At 43.4% G+C, this 22872-nt stretch overlaps 1 protein-coding gene across 3 annotated transcripts; it reads right to left on the bottom strand.

The window, feature by feature from the left end:
• Positions 1-575: 575 nt before the first annotated feature.
• On the bottom strand, positions 576-20582 carry LOC147889390 (uncharacterized). 3 transcript variants are annotated; one of them, XM_087391851.1, is made up of 6 exons: positions 20063-20581; positions 10319-10488; positions 2644-2708; positions 2476-2501; positions 1972-2335; positions 576-1849 (listed from the first exon to the last, which is right to left on the bottom strand). In XM_087391851.1, exons 1-6 carry the CDS (start codon positions 20214-20216, stop codon positions 1279-1281), a joined length of 1350 nt encoding a protein of 449 aa, XP_087247977.1. In that variant the 5' UTR covers positions 20217-20581; the 3' UTR covers positions 576-1278. The 3 variants fall into 3 exon arrangements, with proteins under 3 accessions (XP_087247977.1, XP_087247978.1, XP_087247979.1); XM_087391852.1 differs by having other exon boundaries at positions 2644-2705; XM_087391853.1 differs by lacking the exon at positions 10319-10488 and having other exon boundaries at positions 20063-20582.
• Positions 20583-22872: the final 2290 nt, after the last annotated feature.

The raw sequence follows: 22872 nt of genomic DNA, 5'->3' as shown, positions 1-22872 counted from the left end.
AGCATCCATAGGGAATTCTAAATCATAAACAGTCCAGTATCAGTAACTTGGGACTCTGGGGCATCCAGATGACAAAATGTTGGGAAGCAGTGCATGCCACAATATGTGAAACCAGTTACAGCAATCATATACCATGCCATATGATCATTCCATGCTATATGGTATTAAGGTGAACAGACAGACAAACAAGCCTGCACGCAGAGGCATGGAGAAAGACAGACGGGTATATGAGACCAAAAAAAAAACCTTGTCTCTGAGTAAAATATATAAGATATGTGTGCATGTGCCTGCACTGACGTGGGCACGTGTGCATGGGGGAGTGTGCATGTGCATGTGGGCCCATTCTTAATAACAAAGCAGACAAACACAACATTAGCTTGTAAGTATCCACACACACAATCGTAGAAAACTGGGTACACTACTGCTCTCAACAACATGAGATCACTGATGAATTAATCTGAGTTTAACATTAATATCTCACAAAACAGACAATTTCTTGGAAAAGCTTTGTAAATCTTCTTTCAAACAAAATAAAGTCAGTGACAGTACTATGATCCAAGCCAAATTCAATTAGACTTATCAAACAATTTTGCATCCAGACTGAGCAGTGTCTAAGAAAAAACTTGTTTTAAACTGCCCAATGATTACAGTAAAATGTCCCAATATGTCCACAAGTATGCAATGGAATAAAAATACGCTTGAATTGCAGATGATCTGCACTGGAGAGTTGACCAAAAGCGTCTGCAGTATATAACGGGGTCACGAGCATGAATGTTTCCAAGCAATCATTCGACTGCACAGGAAGCCATGTCTCATAAGCACCGCAAGATGATGCCCAAGAGAATGCTCTGGACACCTGGGCAACAGGCACTCCAGATATCCAACTCTTGACAGTCGTCACGACTAATGGATCCAGTGTGAATGAAAAATCTATTTACACTATGACCACAAACATGATTGGAAAAAAAGTCACCACCAAACATGGCTGGCCATTTGACAAGGCTGGCCATGCACACACAAGAAAATGTGCTTGCCCAAAAGCCAGTCAGGAAGGCAACAGAGAACTCCAAAATTGAGCATTAGACCATACTTTAAACAGTTAATATCAAGGTCCATGATCAAACAAAGCAGCCACAGTACGTTGAATTTTGAGCAAAACAGACGTTCAGTAAAGACCACCAATCACGTCTTGCTCATCACATCAGCTCTCTGCCACAAATGATCGTAAAGCTTTATTCTTGTACCTAGCAGAAAATCATGTTTCAAGTATACTCATCTTCAGCAGAATCCGGGAGGATGCCAGGTATAAGCACCTTCAGAAACCTGTTCTGTGAAACTAGGCGATGACACCGTAGGCCTTGGAAATAAGCCAGCACCAAAGGGCTGACCTTCTCGATACGAGTTTGCTGCCATGTTAGGTAAGGCTCTTTGAGCATTGCTATTCCCAGGTGGAATCCAGGCCCACCACTGGCTAGAAGTTCCAAACTGAGCTTGGGGAACATATAATCCCCTTGTCCACGGATCAATTTGATTGTCCGTTGCCCAGCCCAATCCATCACCAAGAAGCTGGTTTGCACCTGGTCCCAACATACCAGGGCCTCCCCAAGGACCATAATCATGAACCTGCTCATTCATCCACACCTGCTCTGAGGCAGCGACTTGTGACCTCTGGGAAGGAGCTGAGACTGGCACACTGTGTCTAGGCCGCCTATTACCAGAGTAACCATTCCGGGATCCCGTAGATGGGTAAAATTCAGTAGCACCATGCATCGCTTGTGCATTACGACTATGAGATTGCTGACCAAATAAGTGCCCTGAATTGGCACCATGATTCGCTCCTGGATTGACCCTACAGAAAGAGACAAACAAGTCATTGCGTCACACAAGGTTTTACCGCTGCATTAAGAAAACAAGAACGGTCCTGAAAGGTGACACTAGATGGCCATCATAAAATAGACTGGTGGTCCTCACCCAGAATGAATAGGCTGAGAATTTCCAAGGGCAACCCCTGCATTATGATGCCTAGTAGGACTTGGCTGTAGAAGCCTGGCACTTGAATTGTAGCTCTGGGAGGCACCCTCATAGGACGTTGGTATGCTATTGAAAGCAAAAGTAGGTAAGGCTTGCCGCTGCCAATGGCTTCTGTGACCAGAGGAGAAACCTGCAGCTCTCCTAGTATTTCTATTGGGGCGGTGCCCTATCTGCAAAGCAAGAAAATCCTCAACATGATGCAGCGACCCTCCCACAGAAAGACCTTCAGCAGCAAGATACGGGCAGATGTACCCTGCAACTGAGATGCTTGAACCCTGTCTCATGATTCCTATTGGATCCAGGTCTGCAGTTAACATAATCCATAATCCATATCATAGAGTAAATATGAGGCTCAAAATGATCAAAGTTGAAACTTCTTGCAACGTTAAAGCATCTCAAACACATTCCAACAAAAGCCTAGCATGACAAGGGTAGGGTACTTACATGCATTCCCTATACTGTCAACCTCCCTGCAGCAAAAAGCACGGCAAAAAAGAAAAAATTCAGTGCACAAAATCAATTAAGATTTAACATGCAAAGACATTAAACAAACATCTTTGGGATGGTCTTCCCTCTTTGGCACAGTTCGCAAAAAAGGGTCAGGAACCTTACTCAAAACTTAAGGACAAGTGTGCATATGAGCCTTGATGAGGACACCAGGGTGTATGGCCAAACTGCTGCAAACAAATAAAGATCAATATATTTCCCATCCAGATCAATATATTCCCCATCAATTCAACGTAGCATATACATTGAAAGAATTATTAACTATTTTTGGACCGGTGCATGATAACATAAAATTTCAAAGATAGGATATTTATGGACTGTACCAAGAGTACAAGGGTTTTCTAAGAGAGTGTGCAGTCATACATGTATAGGCACATGTGAGAGTGATTTTCATTAGTCAGTGAGTGCAGGTACTACTCATATTTGGGCGCACCTCCTACGGCAACTGACAAAAAAAGAGGCAAGTACAGAAGATAGCAAGGAACTGAACATGAAAGCAGCCACGACAATGAAAGGGCAAAAAGCAAGCAGGTACACTAGGAGGGGACTGAACAAGTTCCTTAAATAAATGATACAAGGCTGGGAGGATATCAGAAAGACAATAAAATATTAAAGGTTTTCAGAAAGACACCTAAGTGATTGAGTCACACGTAGTTCTCCAGCAACGAGTTGAGTATGCTAAGCCTTAGAAAGGGAGGAACGGATGCCGCTCAAAGATGCACTCGCAAGGCTGTTAGGCATAGCATGTTCGACATTGCAATGCAGCAAGATTTCCCAAAGTGGAAGCTTCTGCCCAGGAAGTCCATATGTATACTTCACATTGAAGAGCAGATCAAAGGAATATAAACAACTATAATGCCTTATTACTACCTTGTTAGATAATGGTGCTTTGGTGAAAAGAAATCGAAAAAGGAGGCAGCACACAGTTGGAAAAATACAAGAATGGATTGCACATGATGGAGATTACAAAAAAATGTAGGGTATTCTGTTAAAACCCCAAATCTAACCCGATTAACCCCAAAAGGTCAAACACCTAGTATAATGTAGGGCTACCAAGTGTATAAAAACTTTCAGAAATAAACTAGGACCTTAGGTTGACGTCATATTCTAAAGCTGACCCCTAGATAATGGTTGGTGTGTGTATGTGTGTCTCATGTCTCATCTCTGCTACCTCTGTATTTGTCAGTCTCCATCTCTGTCTCTGTGCATGCATGTGTGTGTGCGTGCACCCACAGTTGCATATATATTGACACAAATATAGATAAATAAATGATTATAAGCCAATGAGGCCATTCTCCCAAACATTTCTCATATACACATCCTCCTTTAGGTTTGCATTCACAAGGGGGACTCATTTCCATCTAATGTTCTGCCATTAGTGATAAACAGCCATAAAATGGACATCTTTGCATTCACATACACTTGGGTAGCAGGTAGTCAGCATTGCTCTATTCTTAAAGCTACAAACCCTCCCCAGCATATCTGTACTAAGACATAAACAATCCTTTGCACACATCAATGCCACCGAAGAAGTGTAGTCCCAGATTTGTGTTCCCTCAGAAAGCAAATGGCTATGTGCGATTACAGAGTCCAGCAGCTGTCCTCTGCCCTCAGTTGTACAATACAAAGCAGGGCTATCTCCATGAAGCAATCGTGTTGTGGAGCCGATTGCATTTGGTACTGGTGGCATGCGAAGGCTGCTGCGAATCCGGGAGTGTTTGGAAAGCTGCATTGAGCAGCTGTATAGTCTGGGAGCTAGTAAAGGCTGTGCATATGTTCAGCCTGTCTCTTTTGCACCTTGGACACCTGGAACTGTGCACAGTACCCAGGTAGGTGATAATACATAGAGGACAGCCGGCCCAGACAGTTATTGCATTGTGGATTTGCTACTGCAGTTCGACTGAAGATAGTACAGCAGAAGTGGTTGGTTTACATTCCAGACTATCACCCTTGATAATCCTCCTGGTATCACTCCAGAGTTTCATCCTCTATGGCAAGAGAAGACCCAGCAAGTAATTGCACTCCAACCTTGGATTACTCCTCATTGAACTTAAGAATGAGTTCATCTCTCAACTCCAGCAGCCCAAAGTGATTATTCGCGAGATAAAGCGCATACAGGAGGAATTGAAAGCCTCCTTAGCACTTCAAGCCCAGAATATTCCTACTGCTGGTTGGATCAGCAATAGTGATGACGATACAAAGCATGAATTACCAAATGGTTGAATATGGATTAGAAATCAGATGAGCCCAAGCCTAAATCTAAGTAATGAGGCCTAAATGTAATGCCGTTTGGGTGTTGTGATTTGTTAAAATTATCAATTTTTGCCACTCTAATGATAATTATTGCACAGCCTTTACTAGCTCCCAGACTATACAGCTTTATACAGCTCTCTAATGTAACGTTCTCTTATAAATTCATGCTCAATACATTGAAGGACACTTTAGGCCTAGTGTTCTCACACCTTGGCTACGACTTTTCCCAAGAAACCCCCCTTCAAAGCAAAGGTGGTGAGACCCAACACCCAACGAGTATACCAAACTCACACCCCACCGCAATACTGCAAAGAGCAGGTCCTACTGTGCAACACCTTCTATGTGACAACAAGCCTCTCACTTCGCTTGTGACCGACAGTTGAGAATCTCACTCAATCACCCCCCCTTACTTTAAACTGGGTAGCATGTAAAAATCAGAAGCCTAGAACTAAGGCTCTCGCACAATAAATATTTTTTAAAAAAAACACTTTTTGGGGACTACCCAAGGCAAAGTACCCTTATTGACTCAAGTAGTTAATTGACAACTCCGAAAGCCCAATATGATTCTTGGATCATGATCCTTATTAAGTGTGACTTTGGCAACAGCGTCAATCTCATCTATCGCGGTAATCTCCTTTACTTTGTCTTCAGCTCCAAGATTAGCATGATGCTTCTCTTGCTCTTTTTCCATCTTCTTGAAGTAGATGGCCTCAATGTGTCCCAACTTTTTATAGTAGCTACACTGGATTCTTTTACCTTTCTTCCATTCAGTTTGGCTTACAAAAGCTAAACTAGAGTCTAAGACGATGGCACTTAGATCTTACTTGTTTCTTCTGTCCTTTTCAAGAGCAACGCAACAAGATCTTCATAAGTGGTGACTGCCACACTCAATATTTCTAAAGTATGCTCAGAATGAGAAATACCGCGCATACTTATAATTAACATAGCTACTTTGTCTTCATCAGCAGGCTCACATTTGAGACAAGTGATGTGAACTTAGCCAGAAGGTCACTCGGTTGTTCAACTAGTGATCCAAACTTAGCCAGATCGTCACTCAGTTCTTGACTATCAACCATCTTGAGATCATAAAACTTGAGTTTCAAAAACACTTTCGAATTGGTGATTTTAATGCCAAAAATACTTCAAGTCTTTCCCAAATCTCCTTGGTCGTTGACTTGAAGTCGATGTGGTGCACCAAAGAATCAGCAAGTCCTAGCCCAATAATGGCTATGGGACCCTGATTGAGTTTTGTCTAATCCGAGTTCAGATAGAACCTCCCAAAGGCCTTCTTGCATAAGAATTATCTCCATTTTTGTATGCCAAGTAGGGAACCCCATTCCCAAGAAATTCTCTACCAAAGATAATAGAAAGCTCAGGCTGTATGAGCTACAGGAATAAGTCGTGTTGCAATAATCTTGGCCTTTGAACTTTGGAGATAAGGCCTTAGAACTTGCAATGTGTCATAAGGTCTCAAAAAAACTTAGCCATATGAAACCTTTGGAAAAGGGGAAAATGCAGAGATACGTCGTTCGTCGCTAAAGATGAGCACAAACCTGTAGCAGCTTGATGTCAGCAGCATCAAAAGATCTTAGATGGCTGCCAAGAATCCAAAGAGTTTGGTAGGACCAGAGAGAGACTTTGTCACCGTGACCGCCGTGAGAAAGAGATAAACAGTACAATGTGTGCAGATCTCGAATGTCACAAATCGAGTAGACATCTTCCAAGGAAAGCAGCGATGTCAAGAAGTCTGATTCAGCTCTATCATCATATCAGAGACAGCCTGATGTTGGTGATGATGCATGCTAAGAAACAAATCAGTACCATCTGGCTATAGCAGTCATTTGAAAATTACAAAAACATGTAAGAGCAATTCTAGCGCAGATGATGTGCACACTCAAAAATTTTTAGAGCCGCAGAGAAAACGATGATGTCCAACGCCAAATCAACACGCCGAAGAGCAAGTGCAGTGGCTCGCATAAAAGAAGTGCCACGCTTCTTCATGACAAAGGAGTTAGGAGGTGTGCAGGGCGATGTGACGGTAAGGAAAAGTGAAAGCTACCATGAAAGCTGCATGCTGATGTGCTTAGGAGAGGCAGCGAATAGCTGGTCAGCAAGCGTCAAAGCTAAATGAGCACGGACAGAATCCTGTCCAAGGTGAGAGCGGGGCAGATTAAGCTTGCAGCGAAGATGCAGAGGCGGAGATGACGGGCACTCAATAAAGGAATTTTTGCTCTCATACCAATTGTTGGTTGAGAGATCACAAAGGAGGAGGAGGTGATAGCATACACATGATAGGCACACAAGTACATGTAGATTGCTTGATGTAGAAGCCAAGTAAGTGCACCAATTTTATAGGCTGGCTGACATTATCTTCTCACACACACCCCTCACCCATGAGGTCACCGGGATGACATCACACACTCATATCAAATCATATCTAGTCTATACAAGTGGCCCATGTGGCTCACTTAAGGACACATTCACACCCACACACATTGAAGGACACTTTAGTTCTAGTGTTCCCACACCTTGGCTCGACTTTTCCCAACAATGATGGCACTCTCTAGCAGCCTGCTCTCTGTCCTTCTGCATCCTTTGAAGCTGAAGCATCTGTGAGAAGATGTTTTCAGATTGCTGTGTTTGCATCTGCATCATGGCCTGTATCATGGCCACCATGACGGAAGCGGTCACCCGAGCCTCTGTAGGCGGAGATGCTGTGGGTAATAGAGGAGTTACGGGTGGGGCAAGCCCCTCCTGCATACCACAGTTGGAAGGCTCACTAGAACTCATGGTATTTCTGCAAGATCGTGTCTGCACCATCTCAGGCTTTTATATTTATTTATTCAAAAAAAAACTGAAGGTCTGATACCACTGAAAGCCACTCTCTCTCTCTCCTACAAACTGCTAACTAAAAATAAAGATACAATTGTAAAAGCACACACAAAACATGTGTGCTGTCACTGTGGCGGGATTAAGCTCCAATACAATACCTGCAGGAGAGAATATTTGTTGTATTACTGGGCCAAAAGGCTAATTTCAACTGTAATAAATGAATGTATACAACTGTAGTGAGCGAGAGCCTCCTCCTTGAACATGGAAGATGGCTAGGTTGGAGACCTGCCCCACGATGCCTTCTTCCCTACTTATACACCTAGATGAATCCAAGAACATTCCCAAACTCTTCCTCTAAAAACACAACATAGTGCAGTTTCAATCCCACGATAGTCACTCATAAGATTGAAAACCATAAACTCCATCACGCATAGCAGGGACTAGCTACTATGACATACCCAAGAAATGACCCAACAGAGAGTACGCACAGCGGAAGACTTATAGTAATGCCCGAGAGCTCACATAGTGTGCGGTGTGGGTGTGGAATCACAAACTTCTTTACTTATGTGCATTCAATAGATGTGCAGACTCATCAATAGACAATGAACCGGCCAGATAGAGAAACCACCAAAATATATATATTTCCGTCCAAAACTATGGACACAATACAAAAGAGACAGATCCAGAGTCCCACCAATGATGTGGTCCTCTGATCTTACCACAAGGTCCTTCTCCTATCTGCTGGCTATCTCTAGACTCGAGTCCGCGTGCTCCACCTCGAGCTTCAATAGACTTTCCATCCAGATCCCTTCCACCTTGCTGTCCTTGCACCAGCCTAGGTGGGCAGCTCTTCCAACTCTCAGTCTGCAGCTCCTTGTCACCTTCTTCACCTCCTAATATATAGGCCCAAGAGAGGGTTCCTTGGCTGCTCCAATCTGCTGGTTCCTGCTGCTGCAAGTGATGCAAAGTGAGGCCTCAAGGACCTCCTTTTATAGAGCCCCAAGGGCTGGTAAAAAACTGACCAGCCTGTAGCAGACTGGCCGACCAGTCTGTGGCTGGTCCAGCCCCATAAGGGCTCACAACCCGGGGCTTTTATGGCCCAAACTTCCAGGACCTTTGGCCCTCCATTTAAGGCAGAGGTCCAGCCTATATAAGGCATGCCTTCTGCCCACTGACAGCCATATTTGCTGCTCCACATCTGCGCCTGCACATCTTGCCATAACTGCGCCTCTGCCAGGCCCTCTCCCAGTTCTGTACAGAGCCGTACACCCTGTAGATGTCAGCGCCATGTGATTGCTTTTGTTCCGGATTCCTTGTGCTGGCTACTGCTTCGCCTTTTGCTGCTGCAGATCCATCCTAGCTCCAGGTACCCTCCATCTCTTTGATTCTTGCCCACATGGCATCCAATCAGATGCCCATGTGACAGACACTCAAACCCTAGGTTCACCCCCCCCATGCTCTCCTCATATGGGGGCTTACAGATGGGGAGGTGACCTTTCCAACACTGACTTCATCAGCGCCCAACAGTGGGTGTAGACCATAGTACAAAATTATGCTCTCACACATACAAATCCACACCCCCACACATACTTGAGCATCCTTTTATACAAAGTCTTCGTACTGAGTTTCTATCAACACTCCGGAGGTGAAGGGCGAACTCAGCCATGATGAAGGCTAGCACCAAAGGAGAAGGCTAATCAAAAAGTAGTCCAAAATCTCTTCATTCAAGCTACAACTGCTTGTGAAATCTAAACGATTTCATTTTAGTCTCTCCCAAACGAGCATCTAAATCTAGCTGATAGGGCAATGCACCATTTAAGATAGAAAGCATTATCACAATACCAACAGGCCGCAACTTGGTGGATCAAGTCCCTGCCATGCGCCTCAATGCCTCTGTGGTGGCTGCACCGAAGGTGAATGCTGAGGAGGAGCCCTGGTTCAAGTTGGATGCAAAATAGGAGGAACGAGCCCACTAATATAGGCTGGAACTGCCACATCAGCCAACAGGAACTGACAGACCACTCAACCTGCCACATGTCACTGCCAACAGGCAGTTGGCTGACATCAGGTGCTGACTGGTTGCCTGTATCTGCTGCTGCTGTGCCTGTGGATTATGTCAGCTGCCTGTACAGGCTTTACGGCTGCTACTGTGTCTGCTGTGGGGGCTGCTGTCAGCAAGGCAGCCATGCCATGGACTGCAGATGCCCATGACACCTCCATTTGTCTTGATGGCCCTGTTGGAATACAATTGCTTCGTTTGAATACAATGTTCTGTCAATGTCCATTGGTGGGGATACAGGTCAGCCCATGATTGCACACGTGTAGACCCCAAATGAGGAGGGCAGACAAAACCATCTCAAATGCTGCACCCACTCGCATCTAGTTTTATGCATTATGCTCACATCTCTCATACTTAGAGTTCTTGAGTTCTGAATAGAGATTGGGCAGCGATGGAGGATGCATCTACAAATGCTCAAGGATATAATTGGAATAAAGTGTCTTCTCTTCTTGCCTGCCATAATCTCTGTAAAGGGACTTGTAGTGGTCTGTGTGGATGCTAATATTCAACATCACAGGCACACGGGAGCAAACTCACACTTTCATGCACACAACATTTACCAGCTCCACACCACAACTATTCTATCCCTGATTGAATAAGATCTTTTGCAATAGCACAACCAACTTAAAGTCCTACCAAGCTGGTAGATCCGCTGTAAATCTCCGCATCATCTTCATATGTAAGCTCATCAACAAATTCATCATGTAAGAAGCAACTGTTTGCATACAGCCATTGTCCATGCTCAACATGTCGACAATTTGGACATTGCATCTTTCCTTTCGCATTAAAAGCTGAGCCAATGCAATCTGTAATCACACATCAAGAAATATGTTTACTCACTTTTTGACAAAGAGATAAGTGCTCCAAAAATAAACTTCAAAACGGAATCAATATCTTCACTATATAGAACTTTGCACACAAATATGTAACAAGAAAAACATTTCTGCATATGTACAATGATATTTACATAAGTGGCTCCATACCTCAGTATCACACGTGCTGGCTCAACCAGCAATAGATTCATATACCTAGATGAATCCAGGAACATTCCCAAACTCATCCTCTAAAAACACAACATAGTGCAGTTTCAATCTCATGATAGCCACTCACAAGGTTGAAAACCATAAACTCCATCATGCATAGCAGGGACTAGCTACTATGACATCCCCACTAACATCATCAGCGCCCAACAGTGGGTGTAGACCATAGTATAAAAATATGCTCTCACACATACAAATCCACACACCCACACATACTTGAGCATCCATTTATACAAAGTCTTCGTATTGAGTTTCTGTCGGCACTCCGGAGGTGAAGGGCAGACTCAGCCATGATGAAGTCTAGCACTAAAGGAGAAGGCTAATCAAAAGGTAGTCCAGAATCTCTTCATTCAAGCTACAACTGCTTGCGAAGTCTAAACATTTTCATTTTAGTCTCTCCCCAACGAGCATCTAAATCTAAATCTAGCTGATAGGGCAACGCACCATGTAAGATAGAAAGAATTATCACAATACCAGCAGGCCGCAACTTGGACGAAAACTTCACAAGGTGAAATCTGCCTGTCCGCTAATACGGCAGAAGCATATACCTAGATGAATCCAAGAACATTCCCAAACTCATCCTCTAAAAACACAACATAGTGCAGTTTCAATCTCATGATAGTCACTCACAAGGTTGAAAACCATAAACTCCATCATGCATAGCAGGGACTAGCTACTATGACATCCCCACTGACGTCATCAGCGCCCAACAGTGGGTGTAGACCATAGTATAAAAATATGCTCTCACACATACAAATCCACACACCCACACATACTTGAGCATCCATTTATACAAAGTCTTCGTATTGAGTTTCTGTCGGCACTCCGGAGGTGAAGGGCAGACTCAGCCATGATGAAGCTAGCACTAAAGGAGAAGGCTAATCAAAAGGTAGTCCAAAATCTCTTCATTCAAGCTACAACTGCTTGCGAAGTCTAAACATTTTCATTTTAGTCTCTCCCCAATGAGCATCTAAATCTAAATCTAGCTGATAGGGCAACGAGCATCTAAATCTAAATCTAGCAATAGATTCAATACAAATTAATATTCGAATCCCATAAACCCAAGAATAAATGTCCTATATTTCACCACAGCAGTTGAACATGCGCAGTCAAAATCAAGGATCAAGAAGTCTTTCCAGTTTTGACAATGAAGGGTGCCAGCATATGGGCATTGTGTGTAACAAGAACCAACATGAACATTATCCCCACCTAAGGTTGAAATTTCTATGAGAGTAGAAATTGCAACATGTGCAACTACCACTTGGATCCTTAAAAGCATCACCTTCATTATCCATGGTGTGGCATGTCTACACACAAAAAAGAGCATGCTAAGCAGAGACCTACGCATAGACTATACTACGGTATGCCTCACATGAAGGTGTCATCAGAAGTAGAGGTCTACATTTTTGCAGCACGAAACAATAATTATATCCCTTCGATAAATGTAAAATTTGAAAAGCCTATATTTTTTCTCTATTTTTTTCCCTCCTCTTGTATATTTTAGTGTAAGCTGAAATAGATGCTACTTTTGAGAAGAAGTGTTGTATAATTGAATAAGACACTTTAATTTGTGTTTCACAGAGATGCATGCTTTACATTCATAATAGTACCTAATAGAATGTATTTTCAACTTTTTATCTTTGCGATTCCCAAAATCTCATGTATTTACTTCCTTTCTAGTTTTGTTTCCCTTGCATGCTCCCGAACTTGTCACTAGGTACCAGAGTTTTTCATGAAGTCACTTGAATTGAAGCATGGATAAAATGCAACAATCCTCAAGCTTGTTGACAATGTGGAGCATTAGAACATATTGTGAGCCTAGAGACTATACATTGCATGACTTCATTCTCTAAGCATTCTGCTAGGGGAATTGTAGACCATGTCAAGAGACCAAAGTGCTTTTGAGGCTAGATTGTTTAGATACTATACATTGCATGACTTGATTATCTAAGATTGCAGATTGTTTCAAGAGACCGGAGTGCTCTTGCAGCTAGATTGCTTAGGTACTATGTATTACATGACTTGATTCTCTAAGCATTCTTCCAGGGGAATTGCAAACTATGTCAAGAGGCTGGAGTGCTCTTGAGGCTCTAGATTACTTAGATACTATACATTGCATGACTTGATTCTGAAAATAGGGCTTTTATCTAGATGAATCCAAGTACATGCCAAACTCATTCTGTAAAAACAACATAGTGCAGTTTCAATCTCACGATACTACTCGTAAGGTTGAAACCATAAACTCCATCACGCATAGCATGGACTAGCTAATATGACATCCCAGTAATGTCATTAGCGCCCAACTGTGGGTGTAGACCATTGTATAAACATATGCTTTCACACATACAAATCCACAAACCCACACATGAAGGAGGAGGGGGAGGAGGAATGGGACATGTGGGAGAGAAGGATGGAGGAGGGAGACAGGAGGAGGAGGGAGATAGAGGTAATTCAAATTCAAAATATTGACTTTGAGAGAAGTGCCCCCTCCTTTGTGTAAGAGTTGTAAGAGGTGGCCACCTCCTAGTTGTAAGAGATGTAAAAGGTGGGCTCAAATGGACTTAACCCACCTAGGTAGAGGGAGTTAGGACTCTCTTGGATCCCACAATAGGGCTTGCATTAGTCCTAATCCATTTCTTAACCCATTCCTTCTGAGGTGCTCTTGAGACAACAATTCTCTCCTAATGTTTCTCGTCAAAGCTAGCTGTTGTTGCAAGCAAACACATTTGATCTATCCATAACCTAGGTAATGGAAAATGAAACCCCGGTACAGCAAGCAAATAACAATTCTTCTTGTGCATATCACGTACAGTCATTTTCTTGATTCTTCTACACCTGCTACCAATTTGCTTGCTGACTCACAGGAGTCCAAGTCAGTGCAACACACATACCATTTCTACATTTCAGATGATAGGAAACATGACACCTTATTTGTGTAGCATGCTTTTCTACTGCATTGGGAATGGCTAAAAAAAGGAAAATCCCCATGCAGAAAATATAAACCAACAATGGGTGTGGTCAGATGGTGCTGCCTCTCAATTTAAATCAGCCCGTGGATTCTACTTTGTCTCAAGGTTCAAATCGCTGACCGGTCTAGACATGATGAGGAATTTCTTTGGGTCTAGCCATTGCAAGAGTGAACATGATGGATGTGGTGCTGTTATTACGCAAGCTCTGTTTAAACACCAATTTACATGCCCTCAAGAAAGCATGTTCGGCTAGGTGGATGCATATATCTAGATTGGGATCCGGCACTTCATGAGAATACCCATCAAGAATGGAGCTTGTCCAAGCCTATCTCCCTAATCGCATATATGCACTTATGGGGCTGCACAACATGGTACTTGTAGTCTTACATGCGAGTTCACCAGTCCGAGGTTACCTGACCTCTACACCAAGGATGCTTGCAAGGATCTATGGTTAGGTAGTGGCACGCTAGAATTTAGAGTTTCCGATTAAATGTATTGCTATATTCTAAATTTTACATATATTAATCATGTGTGTATCTAGGCGAATTGAATTTCAACTGAAAACCCACAACCCATTTCTAGAAACGGTCTACCTCCTAAAAGGACATTGACCATAAGATCGAGCTTGTGCCTAGTGGGCAACCTGAGTTCAGGCATCCTTACAAGACTAGTTTGATTGAGGAAGATGATACTACACGGCATCTTCACAAATACTTCCGACTAGGTCAAGTATGACCCAGTAAGTCACCTTGGGGTGCACTAATGAAAGACACTTCCATGCATATATGCATAGATTTTAAGAGTCTTGACAGACTGACCATCAAGGACACATATCCTTTACCAAGGATGAGCAATCTCATCGATCGGCCGCGTGCAACCAAGTATTTGGCAAAGAACAATTTGAAACGGGCTATCATTTGATAAGGAGATGTATACATACCTTCATAAGACTATAATCTATCCAATCTTACAAATTTATAAAACAAGCAAAGAACAAAGGAAAGAAGGAGTTTGTAAGCAACTTTAAACAAAAATACGAGTAAATGAGAAAAATTGAAAAGAATAATAACTTAGTAACCAAAGTCACTTATGCTCTCATCCCAAGCATAAGCTGCCATCTGGGTAGAGATTTTGGAATCTCTTGGGTAAAACTAGTGCTTATTAAGCTTTGAAAATGCAACCAAACAACGAAACTTTGATAGCAAAAAGGAAGAAGAAAATTAGAAGAAGAAATGAAGAGAGAGAGAGAGAGAGAGAGAGAATTAAATTAGGTTAGATTTCCATCACAACCAAACCTAGCACAAAAGATTTTAAATTGTAGAAGAAGAAAGAAAGAAGGGAACAAAGATAAATCAACGTACATATAAGAAAACAAACAAAACACCAACGCAAACACAAGAAAACAATTATTATCATTATTTTTTAATTGGTTCATTTTTTACTTGTTTGTTTCAAATTCAAAGTAATAATAAATAATAAAATAAGAGAATGGGTAAAGAACAATTCAACACACACACACACATACACTTTTTGTTTTTGTGAATACACACACACACACACACACATATATATATAGCAAAACTAAACAAGTACCTAAGAGTAGATGGGCTCCAAGCATACAATAAACATAAAACTAAAAAGAAAATGGGCTATGAAGCTCCCTACTTTGGATTTTGATTCTAAGTTCAAGGATCCTAAACATACCCAAAGGCGAAATTCCGCAGATATAACGACTACACTGAAGAATAGAACGGAGTTTCTTCATTACCTTTCTTGTATTATAGCCCTTTCTGAAAAGTAATAGGATTAAATTACTAAATTGAGCGACGACAGAACCTACAAATTGGAAGTAATCACTCCATATTTAGCCATATCAGAGATGTTTAAGTCAATGTGAGGCATTCGTACAACATTCAGCATAGCATACTCAGATTGTTGTCGTTTACATCAACTCTAAACCTAAAGAAGATTGAGTAATGATAAGATCCAAGAAACTAGAATAGCTTCCACTACCTATACAATTAAGTTCAGAAAACTCTCGAGGATATATTACTCAGCCAAAAGAGTTCGGATCTTTGTACATAAAATCTTTGAAGTTTGAAAAGTTCTGAAAAAGAAGTCTATAAGAGCGCGTTTTTACACAATTTAACCATTATGAATATTTAGTGCTTCTATTTGGACTCACTAATACACTAACTAGTTTCTTACTTCCATTTGCTGATTGTATATCGGTACATTGTCATTGCGGGGGATCGGGTTACTTGCATGTATTCAAAGGAGTGATGACCAGTTCATGTAATGAAAATTGAGCCATCAGAGCATGCACTATCGCAGAGTTCCTTTTCCTATGTATGATACCTCGTTTGGATTTCAGTAAATATCTTACTCTCAAATGCCACACTTTCTTCCATCAGAGCATGCACTATCGCAGAGTTCATGTAGGTCGCCTGGGGATATATTTCGGGGTGTTTAGTTTGTCCTATGCGGAGCTTTCAGTAGGCCGGGACCCACCCTGCCAGTCACCAGAAAAGCTGTCTGCACTAAGTGGAAAAGCTTATAGAGAATTGAGACGTGAACCCCCCAGCTGGGGATTGAACCCACGACCTCTCCTGTGGAGGTTGTAAGCTTTTGCCACTAGGCCACGAACATGCTTGTGCACATAAGTAGACAGATTATAAACTTATGTCTATAAGCATGCTTATAGACATTCCGGCGCCAGGAGAGAGCTCCGGGGACGCTGGGGCCCGCTGCCTGCGCTAGCGACAAACTAAACACCCCGAAATCTATCCTTAGCCCTGTAGGTCTAGAATGTGAAAATAAGTTTGCAGGCAAAGGATGAGACCTTTGGTATGTATGCAAGGTAAAACTGCAAAAGGCTACTTTTATAGCGTACACTCTCAGCTTACAAGTCTCTAGGAAATGTTTAGCATGAACAATTTTAAGGAGGTACAGAAACTGCCTGTGAATTGCTGTCCACAGTTACACAGGTTGTAAAGTCAGGAAAAACCCAGTTCATCCCCATCATGTCCCTCTTCTTGTTTGGCTGCTTTCCCTTCTTATGGCCGTACTGACAGAACAACTGATTATTAAAGGGTCATGCTGTGCATAAAACTGCAGGCAGACAAACGACAGCCTTGAGAAGCAACATTTACTTAAGCTCTTTTTCTTTTCTTTTTCTTTTTTTTTGCAAAGAAAAGAACCTTCTATTAATGCTTGAAAAACTTCATACAAAACAGCAGCCCTGAAGCTAACAGCCGGGTGGGGGGACTATACAACCGGCGAATCCCTCGCGGAGTGGATATGTAAAAAACTCCTGCAAGCCAAGCCTTGTAGAATCGAGCGCGCCTCACGACAGTTGCCCTAGAGCCTAGGGTCCCACGCTCCCAAATGTTCCACGTCGTGATACTGGCTACTACCTCCCATACGCTGTCCTCCAGAGGAGAATGAGGAACGAGGCTATCAAGAGGGATCGCCTCATGGAGCTCTATCCTCTGAATTCTCTGACCTTGTATCCAATAAGTTGGGGAGACCTCATCAATCTGGAACAAGTGTCCTCCCTTAGTCAACCAGGCCACCATCCCTCATGTGTAGTCCCTCTGAAGGCTCTACATACGGGTCATAATCCTGAGGGCTCCCGTCCAAATACTCGCTGCGCTACGACAGCTCCAAAGGTAGTGAGGGATCGTCTCCAAAAAACCAGCAGAGCAACACTGACACTGCCCCTCCGCCCGCATCTACTCCAACCACGAGCTGATGGGCAAGCCTCCGTGGGCGACCAGCCAAAAGAAGTAGGAGATCTTCCTCGGCCGCAAACTAGACCATAACCACATCCAAAACCTGGAACGGACCTGCACCTTGTCCACTTGCTCAGCAAGGCCACCCCTGGAGGACCAGAACCACTCTCCCGGATCCCATTGGACCTCCCTCAAGGGAGGTCCTGCCCTCCAAAGCCAGAGACGCCATCAGGGGGGATCCTGCTCTAGGATACTGGGAGGATCAATGTGCCACTCCTTCCCCAATCGTCCCACCACTCTGATCATCTGCCAATGGATCCCATCCATCTCTCGGTCTCTCTCAATGAGTGCTTGGAGTGGGCCTCCAACAGTTACTTAAGCTCTTACACTAACTATATGTGAGGCAAGGTAGGGGCCAGTCAAGGACTGCACTAGAGCAAATAGGATGAAAAAACGAGACTAGAGGCAATATGGAGAGCGCATCAGGCCACAAAGAAGGGATATTTTGTATTCCAAAAAATACACATGCAAATTATGTGAATGTGACTGAGCCCTAAATCGGTAAATTGGCAACTGAAACCAGCCACCTTACCTTGTGCATCTCCAAACTCAATGAATTCTCTCCAATTGAGTAGACGCAACCTCCATCCAAGTCGAGACCTATGATACTAAAATCAGCCACCTCACCTAGTAGATGCCAAACTCATAGAGAGCACCAGGGACATGGATATCATGTCTAAGCCCAATCGGTGATCCCCTTCTTCATACATATTGTCATCACTCCCCAATAGTGATTTTTGCTAGTATGCATGTAGCTACCTTTTGTAGGAGAATAGTGGACCATAAGAAGAATCAACCAACTCATCTGATGAAGCCAAACGAAATCAAGAAACAAGCTACGTTGTATACTAGAACGTCACTTTCAAACGAACCATTCAATCACTCCTTGCACATAGCCGCTTTATCAACAACAAGCGTGTCACGACTCACAATGTCCATGTTCCGTGACTGTTGCTCTTTTCAGTGACCCCTTCATCCCAGGAACCCTGGGCAACATGAAATACAAGCTCCTTATGTTGGAAATAAGCCTTAGAAGCCTTAGTGTGGTCCAACCCCCTCGTGATGCCTAAAAGAAAGTATGTGTGGATATTGAAATAAAAGGGGGCTACAAGCCCATGATACGCGCGGATGACACATAGCATTTGGGGGATAGAAGTTGGATATAATAAGTGTGGTGAGACCCTCCTCAATCAATCCCAGCCGGCTCTTTTGGGTGATTGAGGAGGCATGCATGGATAGGAAGCGAGGGAGTGGGACCCCGTACTCGGCGCTCCTATGACTGCCATGTGGCAGCATTTGCAGTGATGGCCGGATTTCCAACACCTTACACCTAGCCGCTCTAAAAAGAGCATGGCCTTCCAAAATTTTGAAGCGGCAATTCTTGGTTGACCTAAGTCAGACCTCGACTCATTAAGACCCAACAGTTTATAAGGAGAAAACTGCGTTGATACCTTTGAACTCTTCCACAACCTTCCTCGGCATACTCCTATAGACTCCCTACCTCCTTAGGTACTGCGAACCATAGGCACCAAGCTGACACAAGTAGCCAATTAGGTAGAGCTTCTTCTGGCAAGCAATGGTAATCTTGGGAGGTAGTACTTCTCTTAAGTCACTCTCTCCCTAGTAAAGTATTTTATAACACCTACATGCATGACCCCACTGTACGAAATTGGGTGTCAAACCCAAGAAGGCCTTGGGAATAAGCCATGACTATCCTTGCGTTACTCAGTGGGGATTAAATCAACCCTGGGCCCTGGCTTACCCTTGGTCTCACAGTATAAGGAAATGTAGAAAGGTTACAAGATGATAAATGCTGCGTCACTCTCAGATCACCAATGAGTCGGCCCAAACCAGCTTATTGTAAGGAGCAGAGTCTATAAAAGCACAGGAAAGCGTGCCATTCTAAAGTTGTAATGGAACTAAGCAAACTGCATCTTTTAAAGGAGTCCCATTGATATATAGCTCGTGCTCAATCCAACCTGGTCTCATAGTTAGTGCCAAGTGGTACCTTTTGGAGGAAGTACTTGCATAGTGGATACAATTAAAGCTACAGAACTCTGTGCGTCACAAAACTGAAGCATGTTAAAGTTTGCCTGAATTTGTATGGCTTCGTATTGACATGCCTTAGGAAAAAGTCACGACTTTTTGTGACGTTCGTGCTTGTCATGCTCATTTATAAGGAACGGTGTGTAGGGATAGCACTACTGTTTTAGAGTAGAACCGCCCTTGGAATATGCTACATTGCAGTCACAACTCCGGTAGATGCACGAAAATTTAACAAGGTATACTCAGCATAAGTAACTCTCGGGAAGAAGAAGATTCTAAAAAAACTTGAAAACACGAACGACAACAGTGCGGGACGCAATTAGACTTTCCCCCAAAGGTCCACATTTACGAAAGCGCACGATAAAGTAGATCATGACTAGAGCAAACGAGCATTCCGTCGTGCCAAAATCAAGATACTCGACACAATCAGATCTTGCTACTCACGCACACGGTCATCTGCCAGGACGTGGTTTAGAAAAGCAGTAGTGTCCATTGCTCGGCTATAAACATCGAGGTCGAACGAGAGCCTACCGAGGTGGAAATGATGACCACATTTAAGCTTGGCGATGGATCGTTCTCCAGCATCGGTAACGGACTCCAAGCAAACGGAACAGGAAACGGCCCCGGGGCAAGAGAGCTGACTTTTGGAGGAAGTGGAGCCGTCGGAAAGCTTCTCGGCCGACATGGTGGCAAGATCCGCGAATGGAAAAGCCTGAGGGGGGAAGCGAAAGGACCAGGAAAGCTAGGGGCAAGGAGGGGGAAAGAGCAAGGGGCAAAAAGGCGAATGAGGGAGGGGAGGAGAGGTCATGGTTGAGGAATCCAAATCGTGGAGGAAAAGGGAGGGAGGGGAAGAATCTGAGCAGGAAAGGAGCAGGGGAGGGGTCAAGGGGGGAGGGAGTCCGCCATGGAAGCTCGAAAGGAGGTGCAGGGGACTATGGCAGAAGGGGGAAGCTTGATGATGAAGATGAAGCTCATTAAGAAAACAAAGAAGAAGAAGAAGAATGATGCAGATAACGATGATGATGAAGATGAAGATGATGAGGTTGCTCAAAGATGGATCATAGATTTGTAGCTTACCACAAAATCAGCGCTTTTTTTTTTTTCAGAGTTTACCACCACTTTCCCCCCCCCCCCCAAAACCTGGCCTCTCACCCTTAGGCCCCGTCTCGTCGGTTTGCATCACCACCACGGACATGTCTGCCCGGTATGTGCACGCATATCACACCGCACGGTGCCCGCGGTCTTTTGAAACGAAGGAGCCTCTCTCCTCATCATCTTGGACCATTCGGGCCGCACATGATGATGTACATACCAGGGAGGGACATGCCCACCCCGTATATGAACATCGCCCAACGCTAGCAGTCAAATGGTCTTGTGCCATGTCAATGAACTCCCCTTTTACAAGGACTATGTATGCCCCACCTGAACCCATGTAAATCTCAACCATCCCCTTCCACGACAGCAAAGAATGGTAGGGGCGTGGCTCTCTTCACAATAAATGCTAGTGTGCCATCCTCTAGCATGCACCCTACATTCTATCTTTACAATAGTTGTTAACATGGCAACCTTGCTCTCCAAATACAACAACATGGCATCCCCCGCAGTCCTCCACATGTGTTACTCAAGGATTCAGCTGAAGACCCTCCAAATTCTAATAATTGATGTTCCTCACCTCACCAGAATCCTCTCTTGATGATTATAGCACAAACACAACCACAAGGTTGCAGGGATGAGATAAGCCAAACGCATTCAAATCCTCAAGGGATTGCAAATATGACCGCTTGCCTTCTATAATCAATTGAGCTCAAGAAGACCAACCTTTACAGGGCATTACGCATCCACATTCACTTGAGATGGGTTATGGCACCAATAAGTAGTTGAACTCCCTAATAGTTAAACTGGATTATCGGCCAAGGAGGGGTTGGGCAATGGGCTCGTCTTGCTACGTCGTACAATGGGGTTCGTCTTGCTTACATCATACAATGGTGTGACCTGACCAACGTGTAGTTGAGCTTGACTCACCTTAACCAAACATGATTCATAGTGGACCCCCATAGTCTAAGTTCACAATCCCTTGCACCTATGATGCAAACATCTATACCCATGGAGGGCACAATGGATAGCCTTATCAAGTTGAGCGTGGCAAACATTGGATAGCCTTATCAAGTTGAGTGTGGCAAATATTCTCATTATTATTCACCCCATCTCACCATAACGCACTAACCTTCCATTGGTTAAACCTACCCATTAACAAACCCATCACATCAGCTTTTCTTTCTTTTGCCTCGTTTGCAAGTCTTATATGCAAGTGAGTTTCCATTCCCTCTAATATTCTTGTTTGCTCTCCTTGACTAAATCATAGGCAAGAGTTAGCGAGGGTGTGGAAAACACTCGATAAACATTCTCATGTCATGATGCTCAAACTACCAAGTGTGTGTGTGTGTGTGCATGCATGGGTGTGGATGTGCATGCACGAATATCATTTGCAAAGGGTGAATGGACCCTCTGTACTGATGTTCACAAAAGCATCCATGTTAATGTTTACAAAAGCATCTCTCTTAATGATGCTTCCTACTTCTTTCCACCATCCAACCAACCACCTTTCATGAATCTATGGCCCATCCATGTGAAGACAGAAACTATCAACATCTCAACACTCTAAAGAAAAGTTGTGATGTTGAGAGAAGAGAAACCTTTGACTTACATTTTTTAATTTTTGTATCTTAATAATTTTGTTTTTCCTTAATGTCGTGTTGTTTATCAATATATAGTTCTTTTACTTGTAATAACGTACCAATAGATTAAGTTGTCACTATTGGCCTACATAAGTTCAAATACCAACAAGTATTACTCTTTCATAACATCTATAATTAATATATAGTGTGATTTGTAAAATGAAGGTTACACTTTTATAAATAGAGAGGAAAAAACATGATGTTAGTAAGGATAGGGTTGAGAGAAGAAAGGAGAGTCCAATGGGCATTATCTTGTGGTTTGTTAGGAGTAGGAATGAAAGAGAGAGAGAGAGAGAGACAGAGACAGAGAGAGAGAGACAGAGAGAGAGAGAGAGAGAGAGGCGGGGGCGGGGGGGTGGTCATTGCACAAGCCATGGCGGGAGGGAGGGAGAGAGGCACACACACACACACATGTGAGTACACTTTACTCTAATCATATGCCCCCAACCCCCCCCCCTCACCTACCAAATCTCCCCTCCCCTTGCAATCTCCCCTTCCTTTCTCCCCCCCCTCTCTCTCCCCATCCCAACCTCTCTGTTTGTCCCTCCGCTCCCCATCCATAGTCCTCCCCCTAAGGGTGAATTGTCTCTCCTCCTCCTAGCCTTT

Source organism: Dipteris shenzhenensis, chromosome 20 (assembly GCF_047967505.1).
Source record: "Dipteris shenzhenensis isolate YYH24624 ecotype China chromosome 20, Dip_SZ_1.0, whole genome shotgun sequence".
Taxonomy (NCBI): Eukaryota; Viridiplantae; Streptophyta; class Polypodiopsida; order Gleicheniales; family Dipteridaceae; genus Dipteris; species Dipteris shenzhenensis.
Note: the sequence above shows the minus strand (reverse complement) of the source record. Positions and strands in the feature narration are given on the sequence as shown.